This window comes from Formica exsecta, unplaced genomic scaffold (genome assembly GCF_003651465.1).
Source record: "Formica exsecta isolate Colony F162 unplaced genomic scaffold, ASM365146v1 scaffold363, whole genome shotgun sequence".
In the NCBI taxonomy this organism is placed as follows: Eukaryota; Metazoa; Arthropoda; class Insecta; order Hymenoptera; family Formicidae; genus Formica; species Formica exsecta.
Window position 1 is genome coordinate 475,269 of NW_021850877.1, and position 19,079 is coordinate 494,347.

The window sequence follows — 19,079 nt, forward strand, 5'->3', positions numbered from 1 at the left end:
AATCTAGTTAATATATTATAAATTATCAATTATCTTTGATATTTTGCAATTGATAACATAGTATATCTTTGTTATATATGAGTATTTTTATGTTTACTATCATAATATAGTGCTTGAACAGCTATGCTTTCCTTGTAGATGACATCCAGTGATAAAGATTTTAGGTTTATGGCAACTAATGACTTGATGAGCGAACTGCAGAAGGACAGTATCAAACTGGATGATGATTCTGAACGCAAAGTTGTAAAAATGCTTCTTAAGTTATTGGAGGACAAAAATGGAGAAGTACAGAATCTTGCTGTCAAATGGTAGATTTCTTTGTCTAGATGTTATATTTTTTAATACATTTATGTATATTTCATATATATTAATGTATATTGTATCCTTCTCTTATATATGAATTTCTTGTATACTAATATATTATGTAAAGTTGAAAATTATTAACACAAGTGAAATAACCAGAAAGTAGACATGTGTATGAAGTGTTATAAATACTTGTTCCTATTTGAAAATTCTTTATTCAATTGTATGATTATAAGGATGTGTGCAATTTCAGTTTGGGTCCATTAGTTAATAAAGTAAAGGATTACCAAGTGGAAACTATTGTGGACGCTCTATGTACCAATATGGTATCGGACAAAGAGCAGTTGCGCGATATCTCTAGCATCGGCTTGAAGACTGTCATTTCCGAGCTTCCTTTGGGTTGTAGTGCATTAGTCGCAAATGTTTGTAGACGTATCACAGGCAAATTAAGCAGCGCTATTGAAAAAGTAAGTTATCTTTGTCTGATTTCGAGTTTAATATGTATCTCTGACCAATATTTTTATCTAAATATCATTTTTCAGCAAGAGGATGTATCCGTACAGCTCGAAGCACTCGACATTGTCGCCGACTTACTCTCTCGCTTCGGTCCTTTACTAGTCACGTTTCATTCTACAATTCTGACCGCATTATTGCCGCAACTCTCTTCGCCGCGGCAAGCGGTTCGTAAACGCACTATAGTAGCATTGAGTCATCTGTTGACGTCCAGCAACAATTATTTATACAACAAATTGCTGGATTATCTTCTTGACGGTCTTCAAATTCAAACGGCAAAGAACGTCATACGTACCTATATCCAATGCATTGCTTCTATTTGGTTAGATAATCAAATTGTGTATGAATAATCGATAGAGAGAATAAATTATCATGCAATTTATTATCTAAATTTATTTGCAGTCGGCAAGCGGGACACAGATTCGGCGAGCAGATAGAACGCGTTATGCCATTGATTGTTCAATATAGTAATGAGGATGACGATGAATTGAGGGAATATTGTTTGCAAGCATTCGAATCTTTTGTTTATAGGTGTCCAAAAGAAATTACGCCACATATAAATAAAGTACATGATTTAGATTATTCTTATATTACCACATTGTATTTATGTATTTTATGCATTATTAAATGAAACCATTTGTCTCTTTTAGATCATAGAGATCTGCCTAATATATATTACATACGATCCAAACTACAATTACGACGACGATATCAATGATCTTTCTGATGGAGAAGGTACTGCAATGGAAATAGAAGAAGACGGAGAGGAAGACGCGGAAGATGAATATTCCGATGACGATGATATGAGTTGGAAAGTTCGTAGAGCAGCTGCAAAATGTTTAGAAGCGGTTGTATCTAGTAGAAGAGAATTGCTGTCAGATCTTTATAAAGTAGTTTCACCTGCATTAATTGCTAGGTTTAAAGGCAAGTATCAAGCACCGAAATTTATTTATATATAAAGGTATATGGAGATATATATGTCTAGTCAATCAAAATTTTATTTATCTAATATGTATGATTATAATGCATGAAATTTCTATTATATAATTGCAGAAAGAGAAGAAAATGTCAAATCAGATATATTTCACGCGTACATCGCTTTGTTGAGGCAAACGAGGCCGGCTACCGGTGTGCCGCTCGATCCAGATGCAATGGAAGATGATGATGGACCTATTGCATTGTTGCAACAGCAAGTACCGTTAATAGTGAAGGCAGTTCATCGTCAAATGAAGGAAAAGAGCATTAAAACGAGACAAGATTGCTTTTCCTTGCTAAAAGAACTGGTGCTTGTTTTACCTGGCGCTTTAACTAATCATATCCCAGCACTGATTCCCGGCATACAATATTCCCTGGGTGACAAGAACTCTTCCTCGAATATAAAGATCGATACTTTAGCTTTCGTGCATACATTATTGGTGACGCATCAACCCGAAGCGTTCCATGTTCACATGCCAGTTTTGGCGCCTCCAATCATATTAGCTGTGGGAGATTCCTTCTATAAGATCGCTGCCGAAGCGTTGCTGGTATTGCAGCAACTCGTACAAGTTATCAGACCTCACGGTGAGCAATTTTATACTATTTAATTTTTATTTGCGATCACGCAGATATAAAAGTGATCGATAACGAAGATTTTAATGCTTACCTCAGATAAACCCTTCTGCCGCGGCTTCACCCCGTTATCTAACGAAATATATCACTGCACTTTGATGAGGCTCAAAACAGCGGATATTGATCAGGAAGTGAAGGAAAGAGCCATCGCTTGCATGGGACAAATTCTTGCACACTTCGGAGATACTCTATCAGACAAATTGCACGTATGTCTACCTATCTTCTTGGACAGGTTGCGCAACGAGATAACTAGACTTACCACCGTTAAGGCTCTAACTTGTATAGCCGCATCTCCTCTGAGGGTCGATCTTAAACCAATCATGGTAAATTTATAAAATATAAGTGTATACATACTATAAGAAATAGCAAAACTCTTTTGTACAAGATGTTACTGTTTTTTTGTAGGAAGAAGCAATACCCATTCTTGGATCTTTTTTAAGAAAGAATCAACGAGCTTTAAAACTTTCTTCTCTTCCTCTTCTAGATACATTGGTATGCAATTATAGCTCGGCTCTGCATCCAGATTTACTTGATAAGGTAATGGAATATTAGTTTTGTTATATACATTAATATTTAATGAAACATAGGATGATTATCTCTAATTCTTTTCGCAGGTTACTACGGAGTTACCTGCATTATTAAATGAGTCAGACCTACACATTGCACAGCTAACATTGAATCTTCTCACTACCATTGCAAAGTTACATCCAGCTGCTTTGACGAAAGTTTCTGACCATATCTTGCCAGAGATCCTCATCCTTGTAAAATCGCCACTTCTTCAAGGTAGGATTACCCTGTTACACAACATTGGATTAAAAATTTTAGTGTACTCAATGCATCAATTTTCTGTCGAATAGGTGTCGCATTAAATTCAATGCTCGAGTTTTTCCAAGCTTTAGTACAAGCGAATCTACCGGGTCTCGGGTACAGAGACCTTCTCGCGATGTTAATAGTTCCAGTTACGCAATCCGTACTTCACAAACAGGCTTATCACTCATTGGCCAAGTGTGCGGCCGCGCTGACAATCACATGGCACGAAGAAGCGCAGTGTATCGTGCAACAGTTGTTAAAAGACGTTCAGAATCCGTCAGACATTCAGAACGTCGCCCAACACATATTCGCCTTGTTAGTCATTGGAGAGATAGGAAGACATGTGTAAGAGAATTATAGTTTGTTCCTTCTTAATACAAAGATCTTATATATTAAAAACATTTGTCTTCATAAGATAATATTTCTACACAGAGATTTGAGTGGAATTAATTCGCTGAAACACACTATTATAAATTCATTCTCTTCTCATTCGGAAGAGGTGAAATCCGCGGCCAGTTACACGCTGGGAAATATCGCGATTGGAAATCTTCCTGAATATCTGCCTTTCATACTTCAAGAGATCGAGGCGCAGCCTAAACGCCAATATCTGCTTTTACATTCGCTAAAAGAGGTAAAGATCCTTACATTTTTTTTTTTTTTTTTTTTACATTAAATTCATATAAATGTATATAAAATCGTTTCTATTTTCTTTTTCTTTTTTTTGTAGATCATCACGAGTCAGTCGGCCAGTCCATCCGGCGTATCGCATTTGCAAAATTTCGTGCCTTCAATCTGGATGCTCTTGTACAGGCACTGCGAATGCACTGAAGAAGGTACTCGTAACGTCGTGGCCGAATGTCTTGGTAAATTGACTCTAATTGATCCTGCTACTCTGTTACCAAGATTACAAGAATCGCTCAAATCGCCGTCGGCTCTCATGAGAACAACGACGGTTACCGCAGTCAAATTCACCATTTCCGATCAGGTATTTAACGTTTTGGCGACGGTTGTTCTACAATAACCGTATATATATATTAGAAATGTATATATATAATATATGTATGTATGTTACAGCCACAACCGATTGATGTCATGTTGAAGCAATGTATGGGTAATTTCTTAGTCGCTTTAGAGGATCCCGATCTTAACGTTCGGAGAGTAGCGTTAGTCGCATTTAATTCCGCTGCTCACAATAAACCTATGTTGATAAGGGATCTCTTAGACGCGGTGCTGCCGCATCTTTACACGGAAACCAAAATCAAGGTTAATAGGATGTAAACTAACGAGAGAACTAAGATCTAAATTATACTGTCTCTGGAATTTTATAATACAATATAAGCTTTCTTTTATATATACAGAAAGAGCTTATCAGAGAAGTCGAAATGGGTCCGTTTAAACATACGGTGGACGATGGATTGGATCTCCGTAAGGCAGCGTTTGAATGTATGTATACTCTGTTGGATTCATGTCTCGATAGGTTGGATGTTTTCGAATTCTTAAATCACGTGGAAAACGGCCTTCGAGACCACTACGATATCAAAATGTTGACCTACCTTATGACCGCGCGACTCGCACAATTGTGCCCGACCGCAGTCTTGCAAAGTAAGTGATCACATGCAATCGCCTTCCATTTCTTTATACTAAAACTCTTGATATGTGAGAATATTTACTTAATTTTAATTCTTAAATTTTTTCTTTCGCAGGGTTGGAGCGATTAGTCGACCCGCTCAAAAGTACTTGCACGATGAAAGTAAAAGCGAACTCGGTGAAGCAGGAATACGAGAAGCAAGACGAACTGAAACGTTCCGCTCTGCGAGCTGTTGCAGCATTGCTGACTATCCCCGATGCAGGCAAGTGGAATTATCTTGAAATGAGATAAGAGATTAAATTTATTTAAATAAAATGGAGTTTTGACTGTAAAAGTGATTTTAATAAATTTACATATATAGTGCAAAGTTTATGCGACATAATATATCGATTTGCAGATAAAAATCCATCGTTAAGTGAGTTTGTTGGGCAGATTAAAGCTACGCCGGAATTGCAGCCGCTTTTCGAAATAATACAAAAGGACTGTACCGGCAATAATGTGAATGAGACAAACGCGATGGATCAAAGCTAAGAGTCATTGACTTAATTCTTTTTTTGTATCTCATATAGATCGTCGTGGGCTAAGCGCGTTCGTGATCATATTCTATCCATAGTTTATTTCTATACATTATTTTTTCATTATATTATATCCTCGATTTGAACGTAGTTTCTAATAAATGTGAGTTAATGTAGCACGCCATGTATAAATTTTAAAATAAATTTGCCGGCAATAACCATTTTACCATCACATGCTTATATCTCCTGTTTTATTGGATTGATCTATGCTAATTATCGCGATAAACGATCCAATTTGATCATACAATCTCGCGCAAGATGAAATTAGCTATGGAAAAACTTGAAAAAAATATCATCTCGAGATAAAAATCGCTTTCTCAACGCTAAGTGTTAAAACGCATTCGTGTCCCGTGCAATCCATAATTGATGCATGTTTGTAACGGTTTATTTGGGTGACCCACTTTATACGCGACACCCAAAATAAATTTATTAACAAGACTGTGCACAGGTGTTATCTGTCGTATTTTCCTTCAGTGTGTCACACAAAAATAATAATAATATCTAATCATTGTGATTGCGCAAAAAATTCAGAGATTGTACAATACACAATATAAAGGAGCTCCGGAAGAGAGCACCAAGCAGATCGATGAATGGTAGTTTGTTGCGTTAGAGTAACGCGTATGCGCGACTATAAATAGATAGTAATTGCAGGAATAATTCGCATCTTGCTAAAAGGTTTGCGGTTGCGGTCGATAGTCTCCGCGACTGACAATACTTGGCAGTGCATTGACTTTGCGACGCAAATACTATGAAAGTAAAGGAAAGGATTGACAGTACACTAATAGTACTTTATCTATTAATGACAGTTTTTTTTTAACAAAGCGAGAGTCCGCATTTGAATCCGGTTGTACAAAATTATTGCAATTATATTAAATACATATAAAATATAATTATATGTATAACTATATTTTTCAAATTGATTTTCGTGTCTCTTTCTCGAAAACAGAAGGTACCATTATATCAGGCAAGACGCGCTTTATGCGATCCGCGTGATTGTATAGAAATTATTAATCGCGCGCGTGCAAAATGTTAACACACGCTCGAGTGACAGCTATACAACTATGCGGCGTACACATTTGATTGCGATTCATATTCAAGTGCAAGTTACTGCGTATCTACGTCATCAAAAGGTAGTGCTTATCGCTATCTGTTTTTTCTTTTTTCTAGAAAAAATGCTGCCGCTTATCGAGAATGTTTGTTTTGAAGAAGATGATTCATAAACATTGTTTGATCGAGTTAGCGGCAGACAACTATTTTAATTATCAATCGCAATATTTTTGCGATAATATTATAATATTGTCTCCAATTTTCGCGCCTGATAAAAATCTCTTATATATTACTATATTAAAAATAAATATAAATCATTGTAAGATATACATACACTTTGCTAGCGTATATAAAAAATCTATAGTCTCGCGGACCGAAGACCTACTATCGCGGCCTCATCTCTATTGGATTTCACGTCTCGGTGTTTCTCGAGGAGAGATCGATAATGAAAAAAAAAAGCCAACATGATTCGGTCTTCGAGAATCGGCTAAATGTGTTAAATATTGGGGGAGCGAGACCGTCCACCGAATTTCATAGAAAGCCCGTTTCTTGTATCAGGGACTGTGTGTGAAAAGCGAGACGCCCTATCTCGGGGCACGTACGCCAGACGCGTACGTGCGTTGCATAATGCGCTGCATCGGATTTGCGCTTCCGCAGCGGCAGCAATTTAACAATGATTATCGTGATTGATACCGGAAGCTTGCACTAGCTCATCCCGAAAACCTGTAGGCCTCCACGACGGCTCTATAATCCACCGAAAGTGGAATCGTAGATTGATTGTAACGATCTCTTAAAGGCGTTTGAAGTAAAAATTTCATTTTTTTCCTTATATTATAATTTTGTGTGTGTGCGAAAAAAAGGATTATTGTATTAAAAATATCGTATTTAAAAATTTAAGATTAGAATTAGGCGATTAAATTTGTATAGCGCCAAATTGGGACATTAATACGGAACTGCGTATCTTAACTTTGATGTCTGCTCGCGATATTATTAGATATCGATATACATGAATCATTGTTCGATTTGGAGTTTATTCTCAGGACGAATTGCGTGGACCGCTTTCCGATTTTTGACGAAGTTTTAAAATGAGAATATACACGTTCGCAAGAGGTATTTGCAAGCGCGCTCCCTCGAATTTGATTCATATATGTCAATTGTTGACAGTGTCAACAGCTTGACGCGCAATTTACACAAACTGTATATTATCATTATCAATATTATTTACACATTTTAGTCGAGATTTTCGTCATAAGACCGTTTCCTATTCCCGTGAATCATCCGTTAGTTCTACGCGTAATTCTTATATAATGACAAAGACGATTGGAGGAATCTCGCGCGTGTTATAATTTACATTTACATCTAGACATAACACGCGCGTGCATTAATTACCGCAAAAAAAAAAATATCCATTATCGTTAAGGAAATATTTCGAGATTTTCTAATGCAAACTTGTCGTGAACATGAAAATTTTACATTGTTTTCTCTTGTTCTTAGAATACTACACTTTATCAAAGAGGAATGCGAGAATACATTAGAAACACCACAAGTAGTCGTCAATTACATAAACAAATAGCTCTCGTAACCTTGTAACAAATTCATTATAAATCGTATCTCATTGCAAGATTGAAAATGTATTATTATTTCTTATATAATAATGCAACGAATGCAGAAGAAACAGTACATTTTATTAAACAGTACATTATTTAATAAAAAGAATAGATTTTTCGTAACTATATTAAATATTTTTATTAGCAATTAAAAATGTCTTATCTCGAATATTTCTATTATATCAAATGAAAACAAGCATTATTTAATACTCCTACATGTGTGTGTGTATGTGTGTGTGTGTGTGTGTGCTCGCAATTAATTTTTCTTTCTCATATCTTTATGGCTCTTTTTTTTATAATAATTTCGATGTCTTAAAATGTTATACAAAATATCAATCCTGCAATGTACCAACATTTTACTATTCTGTACAGGTTTCTATATAAATACAAAACCACCATACGCGATATAAAGAAAAAGATGAGAACACCATATTACGTATGTATCAAAATGAAAATATCGCTATTATTTCTATAGCATTCTCTTCAAAATTTAATTCTCAAGAGAATTAAAATTTCATCTGAAAAAAGAACATCGACGCTTGTTCACTTCTTCTTCTATGGAAGAAGAGACTCGTCGGCGGCGCCTCAACCCTTTCGCATCCGTTCGCCACCTTGCATCAGATGGGGAACCGGAGAGAAGAGAGGGAATGACATAAAAGTGGAGCGGTGTCGAGGCGCAGCGCACTCTACGGCGATAATCGGGCAGAAAGAGAGAGAGAAAGAGACAGAGAGAGAGGGAGGGAGAAGCGAGTGTAGAATTTCTCTCCCACGCACGTCACGCATGTCAAACGATCGGACGTGATCGGCCACCCTCGCGACGACAGGCTATCGCGCTATCGAGCAGAGCGAGTTCGTCAAAGAGAGAGAGAGAGAAAAGGAGAAAGAGAGAGGGAGAAGCGAGTGTAGAATTTCTCTCCCACGCACGTCACGCATGTCAAACGATCGGACGTGATCGGCCACCCTCGCGACGACAGGCTATCGCGCTATCGAGCAGAGCGAGTTCGTCAAACCCACCTGCGCTATTGCAGAGCGAGCACCTACATAGAGAGACACGAGAGTGGCAACTGCGTGCCAGGATAGGAAGATCGCGATCGTTCTTCAAGCGTGGTCCAAGTGTCCCGTTCGAAGATCGTCGTCTTCGAACAGGAGATCACTCTGAGAGATTCGCCCCGAGACTCGCTGATACCACGGCACATCGGCAGCGGAGCGTCATGTGCGTACGTACGTTGGTTGGTAGCGAGACGGGCGAGACGATGTCCACGTTGTCCGATTCGAAGCAGACAAGCGGAAAGCTATCCCGCGCCAAGGAGAAGTATATGAGACTCCACGAGGAGAAGCTGGAGAAGCAGAAGCTCCTGCGTCGGCGGGAACAGGAGAAGAACGCGCTCTACCTGCCCGATCTGGCCGACGATGTCCTGACCGCCAGCACGGCTCACTACAGTCAGCTGTTGAAGAAGCTGACCAAGTACTACGAGGTCGTGCGTCGTTCCAAAACGTACAAGTAAGTATAAAAAGGACCTTCCCCCCTTTTTTCTGCTACCTCTTGATGTAAAATTTGAACGGAAAATTTCTGTATGCAAACCGACACGCAGATTTCGTCGCACTTATCTGAGAAACTCTCGTCTCATCGATGAAACGGGAGTTTCTTCCATCAGAAGCTGTTCTCTTCAGAGGAGGAGTTGAACTCTTCGAGTCCCCTCTCCGAGGATCTCGTTGCAATTTGTAGATGCGACTACAAATCTCTCACTTGTTAATTGGGGCAAAAGTCTTTTATATTTATCATACTTGCAAAGGAATCTTTGAAGTTGTAGGATACTATGTCTCGGGGATAAAAGAGAGATCTTCATATATGCAAGATTTATTTTTGGAAAGTACTCAGAGTAGACGAAGCGACTGCTGTCGTAAAGTTTTTACATGCGATATATACGCAAGAAAAGATCTCTGTATATATGCAATGTTCTTATCATATATATGTAATTGTCTTGAGAGTTGAAATCATTTCGCATATACGGTTTAGCTGCCTCTACGATCGTTCATCAGATATGTTATATCAAGTCAATACATACAACGTATATATCTATGTATATCCTTCATCCATCTTTTCGAATATAATCGACTTAGATAACGTTCTTAACATTTTGTGGAAAATCGATACATAATATATCAGAGAAGCAACGTAACATTAACTCGAAATTTATTGCGAAAAACGATGCAATGATGTATCAACATATTTGTAAAAAATAATGTCTCGCGCGTATCTCGGGGAAAGGTGTTCGTCGAGATGAAAGTTGGAGCATAATTCGTGACTCCGATTAGCAATGTTAGTCTTTTCAAGATTGTTTGCGGAGAGATCAGTTTCTAAAATTCTTAGAATCTATTTTAGAACGCGATAATCAATAAATAAATAATACATCTTCATTTTCAAAGACTTAAAGATAGGATCATTTTTCATGCTCTGTTATCAAAACTTCTTCAAACTTGACAGTTATTTATATATCACTACTATACTAATACTTCAATAATCACGAATACATTCAGATTCTAATGCGTAAAATTTAGTATGACACACGATAAGGATTATTTAATTGAGTTTTGATATTGTGATGTAGAAGAGCTTATCTATGATAAGAGCCTTCCCGCTTTTTAATTCAGAAGATAAACGAAGTCGTAGATGTATTTTTTAGTTTTATCAGGACCAAGAGATCATCATTAGGTCGCCAAAAAATTATCGATGCGTATATATCGCAGATTGTGGATGCTTCTAATGTTTTATGTTAAATTCCGTGAATAATTATCAAAATTGGAGAGGAGGAAAACAATAATCAACGCATATTACGTAAATCGACATTGATGGTACATGACCTATCTAAAAAATCTTTCAAGATAAACTTTCCGCGTACATATGACTCATACATTGCTCTCCATTTATGAGACAACATGCATATCTAGTCGGCACTTGTCTTTAATCTCTATTTCCGAGAATCGTTCTGAAAGCAACGATCCATTAACGCGCCAAGACGTCATCGGGGAAATGGCGATTCGAAAGGATTTCTCGTTATTCTCTTCTTATTGTTATATTATGTAATTTGAACAGTAAATGTCCTTTGTGTCTGTTGAAACGAGATACATTGTACTTTTGAAAAATCAATCTCGTTAATCTTGTAATGGCACGCCGTAAGAGATTTATTATCATTGTCTCCTTTCTCAATCTTTTTATATACATAGAAATATAAATAGAGAGATTTTTTTCTTTTAAAAGAATTAAAAATCCGCAGTTAGAGAAGTTTATTTTATAAATGACGCATACTATCTTTATTCTATTCATGCCAAAAATTCCAATGACGCACTATCCTCTTCGAAAGTTTTCACTGATGTCTAGAATTATTTTCCCGATGACGTCTTTTCTCTTCTTTCGATATTTTGCGAACAATTTGAATTCTGATACCACAAATCTCTAGAAGAAAAAAAAAGAAAAAGAATGGAAAAATTCCACGTATCTGCGCGAATCCGTTTAATTCGACGTAAAGATTATCATATTGATAACGCAATATTCCAACAAATCCGTATAATTCCGTAAACCTATTTTTTATCTAGTGATTGCACTTCTGTGTAATCGAGAGACATCGTACAATCTAATAAACCGTTTCCGTGTGTAATTTTCTCGGGCATTAACATCGCGTGCCCATAATTAGCCGGGCGATAATTGGATAATGATTACGGCGTGTCTACGGTGTGTCTCGTGCGAGAGTACACAGGCCAATGACTGTGTTCGTCGCATAATCGCCACGTTTCCTCAGAAAAAGAGAGATGGATGATTGACTGCATTCTTGCAAAGGACGTGCACGCAAACTTCTATTTTTCCAGAGAAACCGTTTATAGACAGATTTACATACTTTTTTATTGCCTTCTTTCTTCTCCAACATTTATATTTTATAATAATTTTATATATATATAAAACCAAAATTAGTAAAGAATAATAAATATATATATATATATATATAATGCGTGCACTTTTTTTTACATGAAAGGCGCCGGTAATTTTTGTTTGCACAACAAGGTTTAATGGAAGATAAGTAATCGCGGCTTTCTCGCGCTGGAATCGCATACGCGTGCATTCTCGAGCTGACACAGCATATATGTTCACGTGTGATACAAATGCCAATAAAAAAAACATAATTACACGTCCTGGGCGTTTCGGGCAACCGCAGAAACCCGTTTATAACGCAAAGGCGTAGGATACATTATCTTTCGAGAGCATTCCTTATTAAGTGATTCGTCGATCGAGCATTTGAACGTCTCGAATATTAATCGGAATTAGTCAATTGTCTCCGATAATTGCTCTTGCAAAATAATTGCATTAACGGCTTTGTACATCTCAATCAGATCGCGTCAGTATATATACATTTCACATAATGTATCATAAATTTTACATATCTCATACGAAAAGATGCAGCATTATATAGATATTGTACCTATATATATATATATACATATATATATAAGTCGCTGTTAAAAAGAGTACCCATCGGAAAAAAATGCTTCTTGCAATTCTCATTTTAACAAAAATTTATATATTTATAAAATATCCCAAGAATCTAGAGATGCCTTTTTTATAACAACTCCTTTGATTAATTTGCAATTAATTTTTTCTCAGCGAGAGAATGACATCATTCATTACAAGAGAGAATTTCCCGCACTTTTTTTCATCGTATATCTTTCTAGTTTTAATTCTAAAATAAAAAATGTCGTAAAATACGTAAAAGTTCAAGGATTTCTTTTTATAGAAATTTCGTACGAAGCGATGAGGTGTATAATGAGTTCATGAGGTATATCGAACATCTGTAATCTACCTGCCACGTCGGACTTGGATCTGGCAATTCGCCAAGCACCGAGCATCTCTCTCGCATCTTTAAAAAATTCACAAATGAGGCGTAACTAAACGATCTTGTTCGTTCTGTCTGGTCACTCCGTTATGTCGCACAACCGGTGTTTTCATTAGAAACACGTCACAGAATGTAATACTATAATGTATCATTCGTTCATTCTACACATCTCATCCATTCGTTTATTAATAATTTATATAATCTATTCTATTTTCCTATAATATGTATAATTTGAAATATGATTTGATTATTTTGGACGATATTACATCTCTAATAAAATTTCCACCACACATATTTTAGATTCTTGTTCAACTGTAATAATTTTACATTAAAAATTGTCTTGATATTCACTTATTAATTGAGATTATCTTTTGTGATTGAAATTAATCGACATATACAAAAAAGAACTTTGTACCTCAAGCACTTAGAGACAGATTTACTCAGAGTCACAAAGTCAGTATCTTGGGAATAATGGTTTGAGACAAAACGGAGAGACCGGATGTATGCAATAGAGATACGCGGGCATTGCTTCGCGTATCGCGTTAATAAAATTGGAGTGAGAACTGATTTTGCGAATCATACGCGGGCACGATCTAAGCGACGTAGGTCGTGCGTGCCATCCTGCACGTTTCCCGTTTGATAATGTCAAGCTCGTAACGCATTCGCACACGCACACATAAGCAGGTGCGTCCGATTGTTCGCATATCAAATCACGGTCGTGTATCCGGACTTAATCCCCGGACTCTCCCTTTCGCGGATCATATCGCATGAACAGAAAAGGGTATACAATATAATTTCGAATGAAGAAAAAAAGAGATAACGAGAGGGATTAAAACACAATAAAAGATGGAAAAAGCAGAGAAAATAGAAAATAATGTAAATAAAAGAAAGTAATGTAGAAAAATTAAATATCCAATATATCTATCAAATATGCATCTGTTTAAAATGAAGAAAGAGCGACAGAGAAAGATGTATCATTTTCGGTTCCTAATATCTGATGAACGGTAAAAAGAGATACATAAATAAAATCGTCAAGCATCATTGATGAAATGAAAGAAAGGCAAAGAAATCTCATTAAAAATTCATCTCTTTAATTCAATCTCTATCACACATTGAAGACATTTATTTCGTCATACATCGGATGCACTTATCGCAAATGACGAAATATAGGAGATAAAAATATGCGGGTCTAACAAACGAGATAGACAGACGTGACGCAAAACGTCGTGCGGTTGGATTTTTTGCCTGTTCACCTACTTGTGTCGAACACCGATTTATTAATCACGAGTAGGCGGCTGAGTGCAAGAAATATACACGACAGACAAACTTATTGTCCCGGCTTATTGGCTGCTGACCTCGTTGTGATTAATTGATACTCGAAGGCGATCGAGCGCGATCATAATGTGATTACGCTCAACGTATTGTCACAGATGTTTCTTATCGAGAACGCTCTACGTTTGCCAGAAAAAACAAAAAGTTTCTCTCAGCCTCTTGTCAGTCGTGCTCCTCGTGATTTTATTTGCAAATGTAAAATTAGTTCAAGGATGACGCCTGCTTATTGATTCGCGACGATACTTTTATCTGGTTAACAAAAAAAGGAGTAATATCTCGCGAATATCTCTCTTGTGTGTTTACTCGTCGCGCAATTACGTAAATTGCACACATCGGCATAAATTGTATACAATTATTTATACAGCGTGGCACATTATCGAACATTAGCACATTTTGAATAACGTACGCCTGAAATTTGATAAATATCTTCGGCAATTTTAAAAGATAAAAATTTTGCGTCGTTAAAGATACAGACATATAAAATCATTTTTGTTTGCTGTTAAGATTAATGAACAAACAAAGAGGCTGCGTCACGTGCGATAATTTCGTGCCACGTCATTTTAAATTGCTTTTGATTGTAAAATTAAATGCATTAATTCTTGCAACGAAACAATCAGAGTTACTTTGTGTCTATCTATGAAATAGATGATCATCAGAAACAGACGATGAATGAATATGTAAATTTATATTTACTAAATTTTTATTACGCTGTACGAAATATACAGAATCAAAAGAAACGGGATTTATCGAAGCGAATATTGCATTGGTAAAGATGAACGTGCGCGTTAAACTTGTCGAGAGAAAAAAAGGGATGGCACGGCGAGGTACTTGACCAGGGAGTGCGTACCAGCATCCTCGTAACTCGTAACAGCACCGGCATAAAACACACGAGACACTTCGAAGAATTTCGAGAGTCACGCATATGCGTATGCATACATAGGCAACACATGCCTGTACGTGCAAGAATTATTTCTATTCGTGCTTCCATATGCCACATACATAAATGCGTGCCATATCAGTAGGAAGCGCTTGCTAAAATTTATTAACGAGTTCTTCATCTTCATGCGTTGCATTTTTTAAATTTGCGTCATACGAAAACTAAATGATAATAAGTATATAAATTATATTCCTCCACTGATATCTTTTACATGTAATGTCCTTCAACTATTAATAGTTTTCCATCTCTTTTTAGCTAGTATTTTTATAATATATTCGCATCATGTGAAAAAACTCTCTGCGATGCGAAAATAAATATAATAATTATAACGAATTAATATCAGGTCTACCGGAAAGTTCTGTCCGTTTTTGGAATAAAACAAAATACAAATTTTTATTACCGTCAATAAACTTTATTAAATAATGTAATTGCCATTATTCGGAGAAGTATTGTCAGCAACTGGATAATTTAAATACAGCAGTCCAAGAAAAGAGGCCGCCGATGTTCAATAGGAAGAACATCATACCGCATCATGATAATGCCAGGCCACATGCTGCTTTGGATACTCGTCAAAAAATTGCAGAACTAGGCTGGAAAATTCTGTCGCATCCACCATATTCCCCGGACTTAGCACCCTCCGACTATCACTTGTTTTTGTCCTTACAAAATTTTTTGAGGGGCAAAAAATTCAAAAATGAAGAAGATATCAAACAAGCACTGGTTCAATTTTTCGCATCAAAAGATAAAACATTTTTCGAAAAAGGGATATACAAATTGCCCTCACGCTGGCAAGAAATCATTAATATATATATATATATATGTTATATATTGGAAAGCAAAAGTTGTGTTCTATGTATCCTTGAACTCAATTTAGAATTGAGCAGACAAATTTATATAAGCGCTAACACTTGATAGCAGAACGCATTCTCAGACGCCTTCAATCTCGGCAGATTTAATTGACTTTGACGTCACGTCAACGCATGCATCAAATGAGATGCGCTGCGAATTATCTAACGAAGATATGCGTGACGAAATTTTTCGTCGTCGCAACTCGCATGCCTGCGCATCGTGTGTTAAATAATCATATAGTTCAAGATACTTGGTGAATTATCTAATTGCACAAATGTCGAGAGTATAGCGAGATTATATCTCGCAAATTGCGTCAAGTTGGATCATCAATGTAAACTTCCTTACGATGATAAGAATGTTGAAAAAAAGGAAAAAGATCTAATCAGACCATTTTTCGAACGAGCATGATTCTGATTGAGATTATGTATGATATTTCATTGATTTCCAAGCCTTTTATTCCAAGCGTGTTAAAAGTAGCATAATTTTTTGTTAAGTAATTTTTAATCTGAAATTTGATCGAATGTGAACTATATGCATAGTATCTGAGAACGCCGAAAATTATGTTTATATTCTTACGTAAAAAGTTAAATTTTTTTTTTTTTTTACAAATTGTTGATGAAATTCTGATTGATCCGAAGCAGAGTGTTTTCTTTAATTAAAATTCTCACAATCGAGAGGAACCGAAATATTAAATTCATAATTATATCTTTTTTTGCAGGATCTTCTTTCACACGACACAACCCACTCACATAATCATGATTGTGGCGGTCTTGTTTGTTGCATCGGTCCTCGTTCCAACGAAGGAAAGGGCGCAGGTTTCTGGCCATTCTTACTCCACAGCGGCCTCCTTCATCTATCTCACATCCTTTGTCATACATTTTGGTGCGCAAATTTGGATGACCTTCGTATCAGGTAATTAAGAAATATTAAAATATCTGTATTGTATTAAGAATAGAGAGATTTTTCTCTCTTTTCAGAGTAAAAATAAAATAAAAAAAAATTCTTCTTTCTTTTCTTGTATAAGTTTTTATAATTGATTGCTTTCATATGATGATTTATTTGCAGGTCTATCCTTATACTTTGCATTGCCACGACATGCGTTCGGTGAGGTGCAGCGCGTGCTGTTTCCGAGATACTTTACGATTAACGCGTGCTTGAGTCTCACCACGCTCCTCATATTCGTCAAACACCATCCGGCGTACATGTGGGACGTCGAAATTGCTATTCAGGTGCGTAGAAGATATCCTGAAAAATTTAAAGACAAACTTAACTTTTATATACATAACATTCTTTTCCTCAATAGAAATAACTTTGCGAATTTAACTTTTTCTTAATTTAATTTTTCTATTTATCTTTAAATGCAATAAAATTAAAGAGAAAAATAAAAAGAAGTGAAATTTGTGATATGCGTAGGTCGGTGCGATGTCCGGGGCCTTTTTTCTGGAACTGCTGATACGTCTCTATCTAACACCTCCGCTGCTCCAGCTGATTGTGCAGAAAAACAACTTGGAACGCGCGGCGGGTGTCGGGAACGAGATCGGCGGCCACAACGCCGGGCCGTTAAAAAACTGCCCGCACTACTTGAAGATCCATCAGGCATTCCGCCGGGTGCACGTGACCGTCGCCATGGGAAACATGCTCACCATGGCGTTTACGGTGCTTCATCTATATTATATTGCGAGTAAATTATGTGTTCTGTAAGAGTATGTCAATTTCGCCTCGAAGACTTAGAACTTTAGTATTCTAGTATTGTATTCTGTTAGTCTGAGTTTATTCTATATTGAAATAGAATAAGCATTCAGCGAAAAGATCGCATACAACAATTGTTATTTGCACGACATAAGTCACGCATGTTGTTGATTTGAGAGGAAACTAAACCAAGACAAGAGAATAAAAATGAATTTTAACATTTCTCATAAATATATGATCTGGCTACAATTCGTTGGTAATGCTGTGTAAATTATTGCTGAAAGTAGTGCGAAACGCGTGCATGTGTAACTTGTGAGAGTGTCTCGAGACTGAATGGATGTAATTTATTTGTCGACATTAAAAAGAAAAGTTGATACTTTCATATAAATAATATTTCAAACGAAAATTTAGAAATTTACTTGACTTAGGATAGACGTATGTAAAAATATTGTTATACATACATTCAAATCTCTTAAGGCATAGATTCTTGCCAAAGCGTATTTCTTTTTTCTTATATCGACGATGTGAGAAAATAATTAAGTTCTTGCGTTATATTACAAAAGTGTATTAATACAACTAGATAAAAGTATTCTATCTACGATTGAGAAGATATCGTAGTTTTCTTGATAATGCTTTAAGAATACGAAATTTTTAAGAATATTTTTGCTTTCGAATAGTTTCATGAATATAAAAAGATCCTTGCTTATATATACTACATTGGAGGCGATAAATATATATTTACTCTGTATCAGAGTTAATGATATTTATTAAACTAGCAAGAGAGAAAGTATACTAAAAAAATCATGCATACACACACACACACGCGCGCGCGCAGTAATGTCAGTCTAGATTAAAATTTTATATAATTAACCGAATTGTAGACTCGTATACAGAGCTCATTATTGTAAATAATTACATTTTCCTCGTTTGACATTTGTAAATCATACTTCATATAATAAAACATGCATGCTGTTTTTGTAAAAAAAAGTATTTTATTCTTATTAATCCCAGTAAGCAAAATGCGCGGAATATGCCAACAGATTGGCAACAGATTTATTCATATCAGAAATTGCTAGTAAATTGGCATCTGTTACATCCATATTAGGCTTATAATTTGATCCTATTTAGTGTTTAATGCACATTACGTAATGAGATTGTCTTTATTTTACATATATTGCGATATCCAATAGAGGTCAATGTATTTTCTAAGAGTTTCTAATACTATTTTTGTTTCCATAATAATTTTATTTTATTGTTTGATGATAAAACGTAAAATGGAAAAGAGTTATGTACAATGTTGCATATATATAAGAGAATCTCGATAATACTTTGTAAAAT

At 36.1% G+C, this 19,079-nt stretch overlaps 2 protein-coding genes across 3 annotated transcripts in view; both read left to right on the plus strand.

Annotated features, from left to right (window-relative positions):
* Nucleotides 1-6,902, plus strand: part of LOC115239057 (cullin-associated NEDD8-dissociated protein 1) — a 7,495-nt gene extending 593 nt beyond the window's left edge. The window contains exons 2-17 of the mRNA XM_029813382.1: nucleotides 139-308; nucleotides 557-770; nucleotides 846-1,138; nucleotides 1,219-1,381; nucleotides 1,467-1,740; nucleotides 1,870-2,376; nucleotides 2,464-2,747; nucleotides 2,830-2,961; nucleotides 3,039-3,207; nucleotides 3,282-3,579; nucleotides 3,667-3,865; nucleotides 3,962-4,219; nucleotides 4,309-4,497; nucleotides 4,593-4,836; nucleotides 4,938-5,084; nucleotides 5,220-6,902. Coding sequence (XP_029669242.1) covers nucleotides 139-308; nucleotides 557-770; nucleotides 846-1,138; nucleotides 1,219-1,381; nucleotides 1,467-1,740; nucleotides 1,870-2,376; nucleotides 2,464-2,747; nucleotides 2,830-2,961; nucleotides 3,039-3,207; nucleotides 3,282-3,579; nucleotides 3,667-3,865; nucleotides 3,962-4,219; nucleotides 4,309-4,497; nucleotides 4,593-4,836; nucleotides 4,938-5,084; nucleotides 5,220-5,353 — 3,675 coding nt within the window. The 3' untranslated portion in view covers nucleotides 5,354-6,902. The remainder of the gene's footprint in view (nucleotides 1-138; nucleotides 309-556; nucleotides 771-845; nucleotides 1,139-1,218; nucleotides 1,382-1,466; nucleotides 1,741-1,869; nucleotides 2,377-2,463; nucleotides 2,748-2,829; nucleotides 2,962-3,038; nucleotides 3,208-3,281; nucleotides 3,580-3,666; nucleotides 3,866-3,961; nucleotides 4,220-4,308; nucleotides 4,498-4,592; nucleotides 4,837-4,937; nucleotides 5,085-5,219) is intronic.
* Nucleotides 6,903-8,226: 1,324 nt separating this feature from the next.
* LOC115239058 lies at nucleotides 8,227-18,728 on the plus strand. 2 transcript variants are annotated; one of them, XM_029813383.1, is made up of 6 exons: nucleotides 8,227-8,487; nucleotides 8,580-8,787; nucleotides 8,918-9,552; nucleotides 16,771-16,964; nucleotides 17,118-17,281; nucleotides 17,466-18,728. In XM_029813383.1, exons 3-6 carry the CDS (start codon nucleotides 9,263-9,265, stop codon nucleotides 17,751-17,753), a joined length of 936 nt encoding a protein of 311 aa, XP_029669243.1. In that variant the 5' UTR covers nucleotides 8,227-8,487; nucleotides 8,580-8,787; nucleotides 8,918-9,262; the 3' UTR covers nucleotides 17,754-18,728. The 2 variants fall into 2 exon arrangements, with proteins under 2 accessions (XP_029669243.1, XP_029669244.1); XM_029813384.1 differs by lacking the exon at nucleotides 8,227-8,487 and having other exon boundaries at nucleotides 8,596-8,770; nucleotides 8,907-9,552.
* The last annotated feature ends 351 nt before the right edge of the window (nucleotides 18,729-19,079 follow it).

Excerpts from the sequence above, each read along its gene's own strand:
- LOC115239058 (XM_029813383.1), top strand. The coding sequence starts at position 9,263 with ATGTGCGTACGTACGTTGGTTGGTAGCGAGACGGGCGAGACGATGTCC. Across the intron at positions 16,965-17,117 it reads TTGGATGACCTTCGTATCAG|GTCTATCCTTATACTTTGCA; the intron begins GTAATTAAGAAA and ends ATTTATTTGCAG. Across the intron at positions 17,282-17,465 it reads ACGTCGAAATTGCTATTCAG|GTCGGTGCGATGTCCGGGGC; the intron begins GTGCGTAGAAGA and ends TGATATGCGTAG.